General features: G+C 33.5%; 1 protein-coding gene across 2 annotated transcripts in view; it reads left to right on the top strand.

Moving 5' to 3' along the window:
- Positions 1-16,205, top strand: part of PIK3C2G (phosphatidylinositol-4-phosphate 3-kinase catalytic subunit type 2 gamma) — a 400,993-nt gene that overhangs the window by 137,604 nt on the left and 247,184 nt on the right. For both annotated transcript variants that reach the window (XM_024256898.2, XM_024256899.2), the window contains one exon: positions 5,706-5,894. In XM_024256898.2, coding sequence (XP_024112666.2) covers positions 5,706-5,894 — 189 coding nt within the window. The remainder of the gene's footprint in view (positions 1-5,705; positions 5,895-16,205) is intronic.

The following is a 16,205-nucleotide window of genomic DNA, read 5'->3' on the forward strand; positions in this document are numbered from 1 at the left end:
TCTACTTCTACCATGAAGAATACCTAGTGCAAGACTAACCCCCCTGACTGACAGAATTATGACAAGAGAAAAATAGATATGAAGCAACTGTTTTCATAAATTAAACAGACAGAACTTGAGGTAAGCCTTGGGATTAAAGTGGCTTTCAGCCTGGAGTCACTTTCTATACCTGGGTCCTCCCACATGACTTGCGAAGGTAGAATATGAGAAGAGAATGCAGCTCCTGCTGAGATATTTTTAAAAAGGCAGAATTTAGAGTTCAGTGATGCTGAGGCAGCTGGCATCTTCAGAGCATCATACTGGAGAGCAGGATGAGAGCTACAGAAATCTGTATTGGAGTCTTCTTAAATATTTGGTTGAGTGCTAAACTACTCAACTTTCCAGGTGGAAACTTTCCAGGGTCTACAAGAGAACTGCTTCAGGGAGATATAAAATAAATGTGATTTGAGAAGCCACACAATGCTGGGAGACATAAAAATTCTGACCAATAAGAATGGAGAAAGCTCACAGGCTGTCCCTTACATTTAATAAAGAAACCAAAAAGATGCACGTTAGGATTAAGTCCACTCTAGCCCTAGATTAAAGACTTTAGTAGACTCAACCTAACAAATCATAAAAACCAGTCTCAAAAAACGTAGGCTGATCTTCCAGTAATTGAACTGTCTACTAAAAAAAATGAGATCCAACACCTGAAAAATAGCAGAATGCTGACTCTCAATAATGTACTATTCTAAATGTCTAGCATATGATCAGTAATTGAGAAAACTATTGGAAAATGTCTAGCATACAATCAGTAACTAGGAAAATAATTGGAAAGAATCAGGAAAATATAAACAAAGCCTGGGGAGAGGAAGTGGTTAATAGAAACAGATCCAAAGAGTTTTAAATTAGCAAATAATGATTACAATACAGCTATTATAAAGATATTTATTGATTTTTTAAAAAGATGTATATGAATGAATAAATGAAAAATCTTATTTAAAAATGGAAATTTGAGAACTGAAAACACAATATCTAAAATATTTGTTTAAAAATTTAGCAAATGGGCTTAATAGATTGCAAAATGCAAGAAAAAAAGAACAGTGAGCTTGAAGACAGGGCAATGGGAATTATTCCCCATGTTGAGGTACAAAAAGAAAATAAACCTTGAAAATAATGAGAGCGCCTTGTGACCTGAGGGACAATATCAGACAATATGTGTGTATTGGACACACCAAAAAGGAGAAAGATAGTGAGGCAAAAAATAATTAAGGAGATGGCCAAATTTTACAAATTTGATTAAAAAAAAAATAACCTACAACTATAAGAAGTAAAAGGCTGAGTAATCCCTAAGCAAATTTTCTTTCTTTCTTTCTTTTTCTTTCTTTCCTTCTTTCTTTCTCTCTTTCTCTTTCTTTCCTTCCTTCCTTCCTTCCTTCCTTCCCTCCCTCCCTCTTTCTTTCTATCTTTCTCTCTTTCTTTTCTTTCTTTCTCTCTCTCTCTCTCTCTCACACACACACACACACACACACACGCACACACAACAAACACCCCCAGGTACATTATAGAGAAATTGCTGAAAAATAAGATAAATAAAAAATTTTTGAAACATCACATAAAATAAACAAATTCCATATAGAGAAACAACCATTATATTAATATTATAATATTCTATATAAAACACTAAATACAGGCACCTCATCAAAAAAAATTCAAGACAAAAGGCAGTAGAATACTATCTTTGTGTGTTAAAGATGAAAACAACTTTTTTCAAATTAGAACTCCATACACAGTAAAATTACGTTGCAAAAATTAAGGCCAAATGAAGACATTTTCAACCAAATGCAGCTGAGTTAGTTTATTATCAGTTCATCCATACTACACAAAATAGTAAAAGAAGTACGTCAAGCTGGAAGAAAATGATACAGTTGGAAACTCAAATCGGTAAGAAGAAATGAAAAATACCCCAATTAGGTAAATAAATAAAAATAGTTTCATTTACACATTTATTAATTTATTTAAAAAGTGATTAAAGAAAAATGAATCACAATGTACTCTGGTTTATAATATATAAAAAATAAAATTTATAATAACTTCAATAAGAATGAAAATGGAAAATGGAAGTAAACTGTTCCAAATTTTTCATATTATATGTAAGGATGCATAATGTTAATTCATGGTTGGCTGTAATATGCTTAAACAAAGGATATTTTAATCTCTAGGACAACCACACCCCTTAAAATTTAAGAGTATATTTAAAAAACAAGGAGAAGACAAAAATGAAATATAACAGGAAAAAAATCTGAAAGGAAACGTAAAAAAGAAAAAAGGGGACCAAGAAATGGTTTGGACAAACAAAGCAAAAAACACCCTATAGAAACTAATAGCAGTACAGTGAGCCATTGGTATGGTTAGGTAATCATATCAATATGACATTAAATGTAAATGCAGTAAGAACTCAAATTAAAAAGCAGAAATTGTCAGCCTACATCAAAAAAGCAATATATAATTTTATTCTGTTTACAGGAACATGTATATAAGCAATTAGATTTTATATATAAGCATTTATATATAAGCAATTAGATTAAACATTTTATATATAAGCAATTAGATTAAAAGTAAAAGAATAATATTTACCAGGAAAATCATATCACCTTGCTAGATCTAGGAAAAAAAGTGGTAAAGTTCAACACCCATTCATGATAAAAACTCACAGAACTAGAAATAGAATGAAACTTTCTCAACCTTGAAAAGTGATCTATGAAAAGTTTATAGTTAGTATCATGTTAAATCATGCAAGAATGAATGCTTTCTCTTAAGGTTGGAAACAAGCCAAAATGTCTGCTTCAAACATTTATCTTTAATGTTGTATTGGAAATCCTAGCCAGCACACAATGTGAAAAAAAATTAAGGTAAAAATTGAAAAGAAAGAAATAGAACTGACTATTTTCACATAGCATGATTATGTAAAGGTCATACCATTTGAGATCAATGTACAAGATCTAATTATGTTCCAGTAAAAATATATATAAAATAAATTCTGTTTTGAAATTTTAGTTACTATATCAAAATTTAATTTACTAAAATTTAGTAAATTATTTAATAAAATTTTATTTACCAAAAAGTGCAAAACTTTGCTAAGGAAAGTTAAAGAAAATCTAAATAAATGAAAAAATATACTGCATTTATTGATTGAAAGATTCCTGTGGTTAAGATGATAATTGTCTCCAAACTCATCTATAAATAAAATATAATCCCAATGAAAATCCCAGCAGGTTTTTGTAGAAATTAAAAAGCTGACTTCAATATTTACATGGAATGCAAAAGAAGCCAGAATAGTCAAAGCAATCATGAAAAAAGAACAAAGTCTGACTTCATAACTTGTATGGATTTATGTACTATAAATTTACAGCAATTAAGATAATGTGATATTGCTTAAGGATAGGCAAATAGATCAATGGAATACAATTTAATGTAGATAGAATAGAGAGCCAGAGACCTATTTGTATGTTCAATGTATTTTTGACAAGGCCACCCATGCCATAAATGAAAAAAGTACTTTCAGCAAGTAAAATACTGCTTTCAGAATATTTCAGAAAAAATCACAAGAATCAATGTTAAGATAGGCAATGTTTTCTTAAACAAATAAAGAAAGTAATAACTACTTAAAAGTTTCTGAATTGGACATTATCAAAATTTAAAACTATTCATGAAAAGACCCCATTAAAGAAATCTATAGGCAAGCCACATTCTGAGAAAAATATGTGCAAAACATTCATATGGCAAAATTTTTGTATCCGGAGTATATAAATAAATCATGCAAATGAATCTAAACAAACAAAAAAATTGGGAAAAGACATGAGCAGAGAATTCAAACAAAAGATATAAGAAAATAGCATATGAAAAATTGCCTAGACCCCAAGTAAATATAAATTAGAAGCACAGTGAGATACCACTATACACCCATTAGAATGGATAACATTGTAAAGACAGGCAAAATCAAGAGTTGGCAAGAATGCAGTACAAATGAAACTATCATACTCTGCAGGCAATAATGTAAAATTTTACAATTACTTCAGAAAAATTTCTTGTAAAGATAAATACCTAACATATAACCACATCCTTCCTCTCATAGATATTTCCTAGGAGAAATGAAAAATACATTCATATAAAAACTTGTGCACAAATGATCAAAGCACCTTTATTCATAATACCCCCCAAAAGGAAGCAACCCAAATGTCCATCAAATAGGAGAGTGAGTAAGTAAATTATGGCATAGTTATACAAACGAATAATATTCATTAATTAAAAGGAATTAACTATTGACAAACTCAACCAATATGGATAATTTCAAAAACATTATATGATGGAGTGAAAGAAGCCATAAATAAAAACACATTTACTCTAGGATTCCACTTATATGAGGTTCTAAAAGGTTAATATTTATCGAAAGAGAAAGAAATGATACCAGTGCTTGCCTCTGATGACATGAAAAAAACTATTTTATATTTTGATAGGAGTGTGGTTGTTATCTGGTATATGCATTTGTAAAAATTTATTGAACTGAAGCTGTGGCATGTCCTTGAATGTGAATTTGCTTTAACAAAAGGAGCTAAAAAAAAGAAAGAAAGCATTGTTCAGTATTGGGGAAAAAAATTTAATCTGAGCAAATATATTTTAGTAATTTTACTATGGATATTTTTTCTTCTGTGGGCCTTTCAGAGGAAAAGGTGGTAGCAAAATATTAAAAAAGGAACCTAACCACACCTTCAAAATCATCTATAATCCAATCTTTTCTTTTTACAAATGAGGAAAACTTTAAAATGAATTATAGAGAAACATAGACCTTTAACAGATTTTTTTATGTTTCATTAGCTTTCTTGGGAGTTTCAGCAGATTCAAGCTCAGTGTCACTTTGGAGGAGAGAGTGCTCAAAAGCCATTCTCGTGTGAGGGAAGCTGTCCTCCAACTGAACTGTGGTTCTGAATACTTCTACTGGAGTGTGAGCAAAACGTGATAAATTGTCAGCAAGTCAAGGCCCTAGTCCTAGATTTAGATCTTTTATTTCAGACTACTCTCCAGGGGGAAATATTTGAGCATCTAAGAAACTAGCATCACTGACATTTTCACGCCAAACTTCCCATGAACGCTGAACATTTAAAGACATAATCCAGGGATGAATTGAGATCTTTGTTTTTAAAGTTAACAACAGCAAAGATTTCTTAACTCTGATAAAACTTGCTCTGAGATGAAGAAATATCATTACTAAAATATGCCATTTTTTCACAGGCGCACTTGGATCTCGGTTAATTTGTAAAAAATGAAAAATAAAAAAATAAGAAAGTAAATGGTTGATTACCTTTGTTCTAAATAGGATGTGTCGCAGGATTCAGAAAAACTTGGTTTTCCCTAGAGGAGAGACATTTTGCCAACCAAAATGACATATTAAAAAAAAAAAAACACGAATAAGAGTGAACAAAAATAAATATGAGTTATCTGAATTGATGTTATTTTTTCCAAAATAATAATACAAAAGAATAAAGTTAGTGGAAAATAAACTGATGAAATCACCTATGAAACTATCCCAAGAAGGTAAAAGACATTTTTGAAAGTAAACTAAAATAAAATTCAAAGGACTACAGTAAGGTTTTGTACTGCATATTTATAGCAACATTTGTTAGTGCAGCAAACTCCAGTAAATTACAGTTTCCAATCTGGTTTTTCAGACTCTCTGAAGAAAAGAAAAGATATTTATGGTTTTATCGCTTCTACTGCAATAATGAAAACTGCTCCCTTCCTTTAGTCCTGGGTAGTGCCCCTGGATGGGATGAAAGGACTGTTTCAGAAATGCATACCATTTTGAGAAGATGGACATTTTCTCAACCTTTAGAGGCTCTTGGGCTTTTGACTTCCAGGTAAGAATTGCATAACAAGCATGGTATTACTGACTGAGAAGAACTTGCTTGAAGAGAAATATAGAACCGTATAATTAATTCAATAGCTATTCTGTTTGTTCTCAATTTTGATAGTTATGGATATTAATTTTAGATAAATGTAAGCTATGAATATAAATTTTAAACAAATCTAAGCTATAATCACGTCTTCTGCCCTAAGCTTGTAGTATAATAAATGGTAGAAGTTTCTTAAATGAGGAGTCTAGTTCTTACAGAAATAATTTAATTAAGCAGGGAAAAATAAAAATCCCTACTTCTTCTCTCAAACTAAAAATGTCTTTAAAAATTAGGATCATTTTTTGTACTATTAAAATATGCAAAGTTTAGGAAAATGCCCTGTGTAAAGTAGTTGTACAATTAATATGATAATGATGATGATAGGAATAAAAGAAAAATATCTATTCCTTGCATGTCCTTGAGATCTTCACTCAGAATCAAATGCATGGAGCACCAGGAAAGGGCTAATGATGTCTTCTTGTTAAGGAGAAGCTTGTAGGAATAACTGTGGTAGCTGGCTCTGGTCCAGGAGAAAGAAGTCTTCCTTGGCTTCCCTTTTATATTCAAAGCCAAGAAAAGATATTTCAAGTCTGTCCTGATAGCATCAGCTCACTGATGCCGTGAAGAAAGTCTGCAATCTCTTGAGCCAGGCAAAAAATTGTGAAACCCAGCTCTATTCTGAATCCATTCTCAAGAACCCAAGAGGAGGAGAAAGGCGGGAAAGGGAGTTACATGAAGAACTTTCTTCATGTAACCTAAACTGACTTTTAAAGATTTATTTACCAATTAGTGTCCTTCAGAAAACTTCTGGGGTGGGTAAAGGGGGGAGTGGGTTTTTCCTATTATTTGTAAAAGTTACTAGCTTCTCAGTCACCCAAGCTCGAAATTTACATACTATTTTTGTACCCCTCACTTTGAAGATGTTATTAGTTTTATGGCTTCTTCCATTAACTGATGTGTGCTCGGATGCCTACCTCTTTCTTTGTATATATAATGGAATATATATATTTATATTTGTTTCTATTTGAGCTTGCAACTTTTTTCTTTTATAAGCCTTCTTGTGTGGGGTCTTCTCTGACCTTGCCATGTAGAATTGATCACTCCTGGACTAGCACAGTGCTCTATTACTTTACACATTGCATTTTATGGTAACGTGTTTATATGCAACATGTAAAATGTACATATTTTTCACTCACATCTGACTCAGAGCTACTCAAGGCAAAACAGATCATCTCAATGTTTCTGTTTCCTAAAGGCTTAGTATTACCTAGGACATATTAATTCCTCAGTATTGAACCAATCACTTTCTAAGATGCATTATTATTATTTTTACAGTAGTTTAACATTTAAATTATAAGCAATTTGAGGACATTATCATTATTATTTATTTCCTACATGACTTTGTACAGTTGCATTAGTTAATAAAATAATTATATGGTAATTAACAATTGATTGGTTTCATTGGGATATTCACAATTCATCATGCTAGTGTTTAAAGATCCTTTTGGAAAAAAGGTCTCATTTCCAACATAATCCTAACCCCTTTTTCTGGTTTAGATGTAAGAACAGCTAAAATCTGTAAAATTGTTATGCTAAATTCTAGCTGGTTTTTGCTGAAGTTAGACTTGGGCTATTAGCACAATTATTTTGTCATTCTTGAGTTGATTAACTAATAGAGAGTTCATTCAAAATGTGACAGTCACAACTGACAGAATAAGAGAAAATAAATATCTGACAAGGAAATTTTATTCAAAACATATAAAGACTCTTAAAACTCAACAACAGAAAGATAAATAACCCAACTGTAAAATGGACAAAGGATCTGCATGGGCATTTCTCCAAAGAAAATATACAAATGCCCAACATTTACATGAAAATATGCTCAATATCATTAGTCATTAAGGAAATAAAAATGAAAATCACCTAACACCTAAGATACCATACTCACTAGGTCTGTATAATAAAAAAATACAAAAAGGACAAAAAATAAAAAGTGTTGATGAGGATATGGAGAAATTGGAAACCTCATTTATCTCTGGTGGGAATGCAAAATTGTGTAGCTAACTGGAAAACAGTGTGGCAGTTTCTTAAGTGTTAAACCCAGAGTTACTATATGACCCAACAATCTTACTATGAAGCATATACCCAAGATAAATTTTAAAATATGCCCACTCAAAAACTCATGCACGCATGTTTGTAACAGCATTATTCACAATAGCCAAAAAGTAGAAACAATCCAAATATCCACCAACTAATCAATAGATATGTAAAATGTGATCTACCCATATGACATAATATTATTTGATAATAAAAAGGAATGAATACTGATATATGCTACAACATGGACGGACCTTGACAGTATTATGCTAAGTGAAAGAAGCCAGTTACAGAAGACCACATATGGTATGATTCCATTTGTATGAAATGTGCAGAATAGGCAAAGCTGTAGAGACAGAAAGTAAACTGGCAGTAGCCGAGAGCGAGGGCAAGTTGCGAGAAAATGGAGAATGACTGCTAATGAGTATGAGGTTTCCTTTTGTGGTTGTAATTGATACAATTGTTGCACAAATCTGGAAACATGCTAAAAACATTGAATTGTGCACATTAAACGGGGTGGATTGTATGGTATTTCAATAATATCTCGGTAAAGGTGTTTAAAATTTTTGAGAAAATAATTGTGAAGGTGATATCTATGAATCTGTCTAATATCGTTAAAGAATAATTTTCTAACAAGATAACTTTCTAAAGTTTAAAGTTCATGGAATTTTTTTAGGAAAATCTTTAATAGAATGAATATTGTAATACTGCTCTGTTTACTCACTCACTATTAAATAAGAGGATTAGCTGGATGAACTTCAATAGCCTCTGATCCCTGATAACTAAGCAGAATTATGCTTCGTGAGTCGTCTTTATCTAAACAGATCTTCAAAATCTATTTGGCTCATTCAATGTTTTATGTGTCCAGATAAAATTTTTACTTAGTGCCCCTTAGTACTATCTCATATTAACATCCATAACAACCTTATGATGGAAATACTATTATTATTCCTATTTTACATATGAGGAAACTGAGGCCTATAGAGGTTATGTTGCACCAAGTGCCCTGTAAGTTCAAAACCTGGGAGTCAAATCCAGGCATTCATGAGAGCTTATAATCTGAACCATTCTGTTTAAAGCCTTCCTGCATAAACATGCTAGGCTATTTACATATGAAATATCTTGGCTATCCTAAACAGTTTTTTAAAATTGTAAATAGGAGCACTTAGCTATCTCGGTCATGCTCAGATGTTTCTACTTCACTGTGTAATTTCTTTTTTTCTGAATAATCAGATTTTTAGAGGTTATGGGGACTGATTTTAAAGTAGAGGGTGTTTATTAAACTTCATTCAGGGAACTTAGTAGAATCCTGATTTATTTACACACTGGAAAGTTTCTTATCATGCACCAAATAAGGTCACTGCCAATGTTGGAGTATTTCCATTGTACTCATCCTCTGACTCCCACTCTCAGTTTTACTGAACTATTAAAAAACTTGAGGACAAGCTGTTTCCAGAAATGAACCTTTCAACTCCTCTAAATTAAAAAGCTGACTTTTCTGAGAACAAACAGTATGTGCTTATTAAGCGAGTTGTCAGATTGAGTTCTGGAGAGATCTATATTTTTCCTCCTTTGAACAATCTATTTTTTAAATGGTTTAACCTCTTGAGAACTGGTGTGCTCCATTTCCAGCTTGGGGAGTTTTTAATATTGCTATTTACTTAATCTGTCCAAAGGTTCACCATCTCCTTTTAGTTTATTTTTAGCAAGAGACATGATGAAATTTAATTTACCTAGGATGGGCCATACAGTGTTAATATTTCTACTACTGAGTGCCAGCAGAGAGCTCCCTGGGTACTGATAACTTCCATTAGAGAAGGCGGTGCTGTCAGGAAAACAGAGACCAAGGGCTAAGGTCTGTGGTTCTTGGCAGATGGTTGCTATTTTCCTGAACTCTCATGCCCAGGCACAACTATTCAAGTGCTAATAACAAGCAAAAATTACCCAAGGAAGTAAAAGTCAGTTCAAGGAAAGTATTCATTTAAAAATAGCAACTTCGAATTGGCATCAGAGGATTACATCAGAAGCTTAAATAAAAATTTGACAAGGTATGAGAACTTGCCATCCCACATGATGTAAAATTATTGTTTTGCAAGAAGAAAAGCAATATTTAACAGACAGTGCCTTAGCTTCCAAAATTAGGTTCCTTGGAAAACTATTTCCGAAATATTTTTTTCTCCAAACCATTGTATTCTTCATTGTACATTTAATTTATACTGATGGCATTGTTTACTAACATTGTAAATAGAAAGAATGGAATATGGCGTAGGGAGGCAGTTAAAACTCTCACATTTGACTGAATAATTAAATTGTGAATGATGGTGTATCTTTTCCATTTATTTATTGAACAAAAATATGTGTGCAGACAAATTGGTAGGCACTGAATCAAAGAGGTAGAGGAATAAGCCATAGTGACTGTCCCCAAACAAGGTACAATTTATAGGGAGAGACTCAAGCTAGAGGTTACCAGGCAATGTGCTCTGTACCGTCACCAAAATAAGTATTAAGTGCTCTACAAGCCCAAAGGAGAGAGAGGAAAATTCTTTCAAGGAAAGTAAGGAAAAGTTCACAGAGAAATTGGATTCTGACTTGAAATATTCATAGGAATTTTCTGAGGGGAGAAGCGGGGAAATGACATTCCAAGAAGGAAGACTAGTCTGTGCATGGTTATAGAGGTTCAGAAAATAGTGAGTCATTTTATATAACATTAGAAGAGAATTGTATCAGGAAACAAAGTTGAAAATGGTGGTTCAATTTAGATTGTTTTGGGCCTGGTGAGCCAGGTAGGTACTATGAACTTGTTATGGCATACCATGGAATTTTGTTAAGAACAGGAGTCATAAAATCAGATTTATGTTATATGTGCATAAATCTGGCATCAGTATAAAGAACAGATTGAAGAAAGAAGAAAATGAGAGAAAGAATATTAGATAGACAATAGATATTAAAATAATCCATTTGAAAAATGGTCTGGGACTGAACTAAGAAGTCTAAGCAGTAGGAACCCACAAAGCAGATTTGAGAGAAGTTTCAGACGAAAGTAAAAAAGAGAGAAGAAATAAGGAAGACTTTAAGCTTTCAGACCTGGGAAACTTGATAGATAATTGCATCATTCACCAAGATAAGAGTTTTAGATGAAAGAGCAAATTTACGTAGTGAACGTTGAAAAGTTCTATTCTGGATATGTCACATTTTTTAAAACCCATGAGACACATAGAAGATGCCTGGTATGCAGTTGTGTATACAGGTCAGAATCTTAGCAGAGAAATCAAAACTTGAAAAACAAATGTGGGAGTCGTTGGCTTTCAGGCAGTAGTTGAAGCCACGGAAGTACAGGATGTGTGACAAGTACTGTGTGTAGCTATAGACAGGAAGTATAGAAAGAGGCCAGAGATGGAACTCTGGAGAACAGCAACATTTCTGTTGTTGTTGTTGTTGTTGCTGTTGAGACGGAGTCTTGCTCTGTCTCCCAGGTTAGAGTGCAGTGGCGTGATCTCGGCTCACAGCAACCTCGGCCTCCCCGGGATAAAAGCAACAATTTAAGGACAGTGCAAAGCAAGAAAAACCAGGAAAATAAACCGAAAAACAAAGTGACCAAAAGGTTGCAGGAGATCCAGAAAAGGGTGGTATCTTAGAACTCTTGAAAAAGATTTTCAAAGGCTTTAAAGAAGTATTAAATAGAATTAGGTCTAAAAACAGATCAATGAATTTGGAAAACAGGTAGTCACTGATGATATCAATGAGAGCAGTTTTTTTAATTTAGTTTTAATTGACATAATAATTGCATATATTTATGTGGTACAATATAATCTTTTGATTTATATATACATTGTAGAAAGATTAAATAAAGCTAATTAACAAAGTCGTCATCTCACAACCTTATTTTTGTGTTTAGAATGTTAAAAATTTATTTTTAGCAATTTCAAAATACATGATACATTGTTATTAACTCTGGTCTCCACGCAGTGCAATAGATCACAGAAACTTACTCCTCTAAGCTACTGAAATGTTGTACCCTTTGACCACAATCTCCTCTTTTCCATTTCTCCTCTCCCCAAAGCCTCTGGTAACCACTTTTCCACTGTTTTTATGACACTGACTTTTTCAGATTCCACATTTAAGTGAGATTATTAAAATATTTGTGTTTCTGTGCCTGGCTTATTACACTTAGCATAATGTCCTCCAGGTTCATTCGTGCTGTCATAAATAACAGAACTTCCTTCTTTTTAAGGATGAACAGTATTACATTGTGTGTATATACCACAATGTTGTTACCCATTCATCCTTTAATGGACACTAAGGTTGCTTCTATATCGTGGCTATTGTAAATAATGCTTTAATGAACATGGGGGTACAGATATCTCTTTGACATACTAATTTTAATTCATTTGGATATATATCCAGAAATGAGATTACTGGGTCATATTTTAATAGTGAAGTTAGATTCCATACTTCAAGTTCCTGAAAAGGAATAGGAGAGATATAAATGGTGCCTCTTGGAATAGAATTGATGATAAAGGCAAAAAGACAGCTAAATTTGGAAGTGGTCAGAAAAAGATGTTTGATGTTTGGGGTTTGTATCCCTTTTTAAATAAGAGAGCTTCCAGCATGCTTACAAGGTGAAAGGAAGGATATTTGAAGGGAAGATCAGAAAAGAGATAGATAGGTGAAGTAGCAAAATGGGATGGTACTAACAGCCAATAGCCTGGAACAAAAGTGCAAGCAAGCATTTTATCCAAGGAAAAGAGTGTAACTTCTTCCTCTCAGGTGAGAGGGAAGGAAAAATATGAATACAATTATAGGTAAGTGTGGATATAGAAGAGAAAAATGTGGAAATTTCAGTATTCCCTATCAAGGAAGAGTGAAGGTGAGAATGAGGAAGGTGGAGTTATATAAACACAAAGATACATATTTTGTCCTTGTAGGCTTTTGGAGTTTCTTGAGTTATTTCCAGATTTCACAGTTGATAACATAAGCTTTGAAATCAGACTTATCTGGTTCTGCCAGTTATTCCTTGAATGACCTTGGACTAGTTTCTTTAACTTTAAAACAAAGAGTAATATTATGTACCTCCTAGGGTTCTTATCTGGAACAAATAAGGTAAGGTACATATGAGAGCATTCAATAAATGCTACCAAACATTCTTATCATCAATCCTTCATTATAATTCATTTTAAAGAGAATTTTGAGCTTTCAGATTCTTTCATTGCCAAATGTTAAATATAAATAAATTCATGAGAAATATTTAATTTCTATTAAACATAAATGACTTAAACACACTTGTCGAAACTTACATGATAAAGAGTTAGCATCTTAATAATATTTTATAATTGAAGGACATAATTTACAAAGCATTTCACAATACATGACTTGAAATACAGAAAAACCTCCTTAATATTAGTCCCAACATCTATTTCCCCCATTTTACTGATCTCCATTTTACAGATGAAGACAGTGAAACCCATTTGTTTATTCATTTATTCAATACATGTATATTGATGGCCTACTCACCTTAGACACTTTGCTAGGCCCTGAAACTAGCAAAAAGAAACATGATCTTTATTCATGGTCTTGCAATCTTCTGGAGGTAGATAATAGGCCATTACCAAATTATGAGTGTAAAACAACAGTTGTTATCACAACTCTGAATAAAAGCTACATAATCCTATGATAACATACAACAAAAGAACCAAACCTTTCTTCAAAGGGGAAAAGTCTTCCCTAAGGAAGTTATATTCGAGCTCAAATCTAAAGGATAAGTGGGAATGAATTGACAAAAGGGAAAGATTAAGAGAACGATTTTCTGGGAAGAAAGAACTTAAATATGACTAAGTCTTGAGACAGGAACTGCACATAGGAAACTGGAAGAGAGACAGTGTAGCTGAAATCCAGGGGAGGAGTATATGATTTAAGATGAACTGACATTTGAAGGTCAAACTAGAAGACCATGTTGAGGACTTCTAAAGCAGGACCAAATTAGGCAAATTGGCCTTTATGCTAGTAGCAACAGTAAGGCATAAATGATTCTAAGTAACAGAATATTTTGAACAGATTTGCATCTCTTAAAGATCACTCTGGTTTCTGAGTGAAGCATAGATTTGGTGAGGAAAGCAAAAATAAATGAGCTTCCATGAAGTCTTTGCCCATGACTATGTTCTGAATGGTATTGCCTAGGTTTTCTTCTAGGGTTATTATGATTTTAGGTCTTATGTTTAAGTCTTTAATCTATGTTGAGTTAATTTTTGTATAAGGTGTAAAGAAGGGATCCAGTTTTAGCTTTCTGGATATGGCTAGCCAGTTTTCCCAACACCATTTATTAAATAGGGAATCCTTTCCCATTGCTTGTTTGTGTCAGGTTTGTAAAAGATCAGATGGTTGTAGATGTGTGGCATTATTTCTGAGGGCTCTATTCTGTTCCATTGGTCTTTATATCTGTTTTGGTACCAGTACCATGCTGTTTTTATTATGGTAGCCTTGTAGTATAGTTTGAAGTCAGGTAGCATGATGCCTCCAGCTTTGTTCTTTTTGCTTAGGATTGTATTTAACAAAAGCCAAAATAGACAAATGGGATCTAATTAAACTAAAGAGCTTCTGCACAGCAAAAGAAACTATCATCAGAGTGAAAAGGCAACCTACAGAATGGGAGAAAATTTTTGCAATCTATCCATCTGACAAAGGGCTAATATTCAGAATCTACAAAGAACTTAAACAAATTTAAAGAAAAAAGCAAACAACCCCATCAAAAAGTAGGTGAAGGACTTCTCAAAAGAAGACATTTATTCAGCCAACAAACATATGAAAAAAAGCTTATCATCACTTCTCGATAGAGAAATGCAAATCAAAACCATAATGAGATACCATCTCAGGCCAGTTAGAATGGTGATCATTAAAAACTCAGGAAACAACAGATGCTGGAGAGGATGTGGGGAAATAGGAACGCTTTTATACTGTTGGTGGGAGTGTAAATTAGTTCAATCTTTGTGGAAGACAATGTGGCAATTCCTTAAGGATCTAGAACTAGAAATACCATTTGACCCAGCAATCATTTACTGGGTATATACCCAAAGGATTATAAATCATTCTACTATAAAGACACATGCACATGTATGTTTATTGCAGCGCTCTTCACAATAGTAAAGACTTGGAACCAACCCAAATGCCCATCAATGATAGATTAGATAAAGAAAACGAGGCACACATGGAATACTATGCAGCCATAAAAAAGGATGAGTTCATGTCCTTTGCAGGGACATGGATGAAGCTGGAAACCATCATTCTCAGCAAACTAACATGAGAACAGAAAACCAAACCCCAAGTGCTCTTACTTGTAAGTGGGGTTGAATAATGAGAACACATGGACACAGGGAGGGGAACATCACACACCAGGGCCTGTTGGGGAGTGTGGGGCTAGGGGAGGGATAGCATTAGGAGAAATACCTAATGTAGATGATGGGTTGATGGATGCAGCAAACCACTATGGCATGTGTATACCTATGTAACAAATCTGCCTGTTCTGAACATGTACCCCAGAACTTAAAGTATAATTAAAAAAATTAAAAAATAAAAAATAAAAGTAAGCTTCCTGTTAGGAAGCAATGGAAGTAGTTTAGGTGTCAGAGAATGGCAGTCATCCTAGGAAGGTGGCAGCAATGATGTAATTAAATGAACAGAATGAGAAAATGGGAGTGAAAATGGCAGAATTGAATGGAGAGGGTCTGTGAAAAAGAGATGTGTCAAGGATGTATCAGTCTGTTCTCACATTGCTATAAAGAAATGCCTGAGACTGAGTAATCTATAAAGAAAAGGGGTTTAATTGTCTCATGGTTTTGTAGGCTATACAGGAAGCATAGCTGGGGAGGCCTCAGGAAACTTACAACTGTGGTGGAAGACAAAGGGGAAGCAGGCACACCTTCACATGGCTGGGAAGGAGGAAGAGAGATGGGGAGAGGTACCACACACTTTAAACAACCAGATATCATTAGAACTCTATCACTAGAACAGCACCAAAGGGGGAAATCTGCCCCCATGAGTGAATCACCTCCCACAAGGCCCTACCTCCAGCACTGGGGATTACAATTCAACACGAGATTTGGGTTGGGACACAAATCCAAACCATATCAAGGCTCAGTTCTGTGTTTCTGTCTTATGTAAGTAGGTCATAATAGAAACATTCACCAA

The sequence above is a fragment of the Pongo abelii genome, chromosome 10, assembly GCF_028885655.2.
Source record: "Pongo abelii isolate AG06213 chromosome 10, NHGRI_mPonAbe1-v2.0_pri, whole genome shotgun sequence".
Taxonomy (NCBI): Eukaryota; Metazoa; Chordata; class Mammalia; order Primates; family Hominidae; genus Pongo; species Pongo abelii.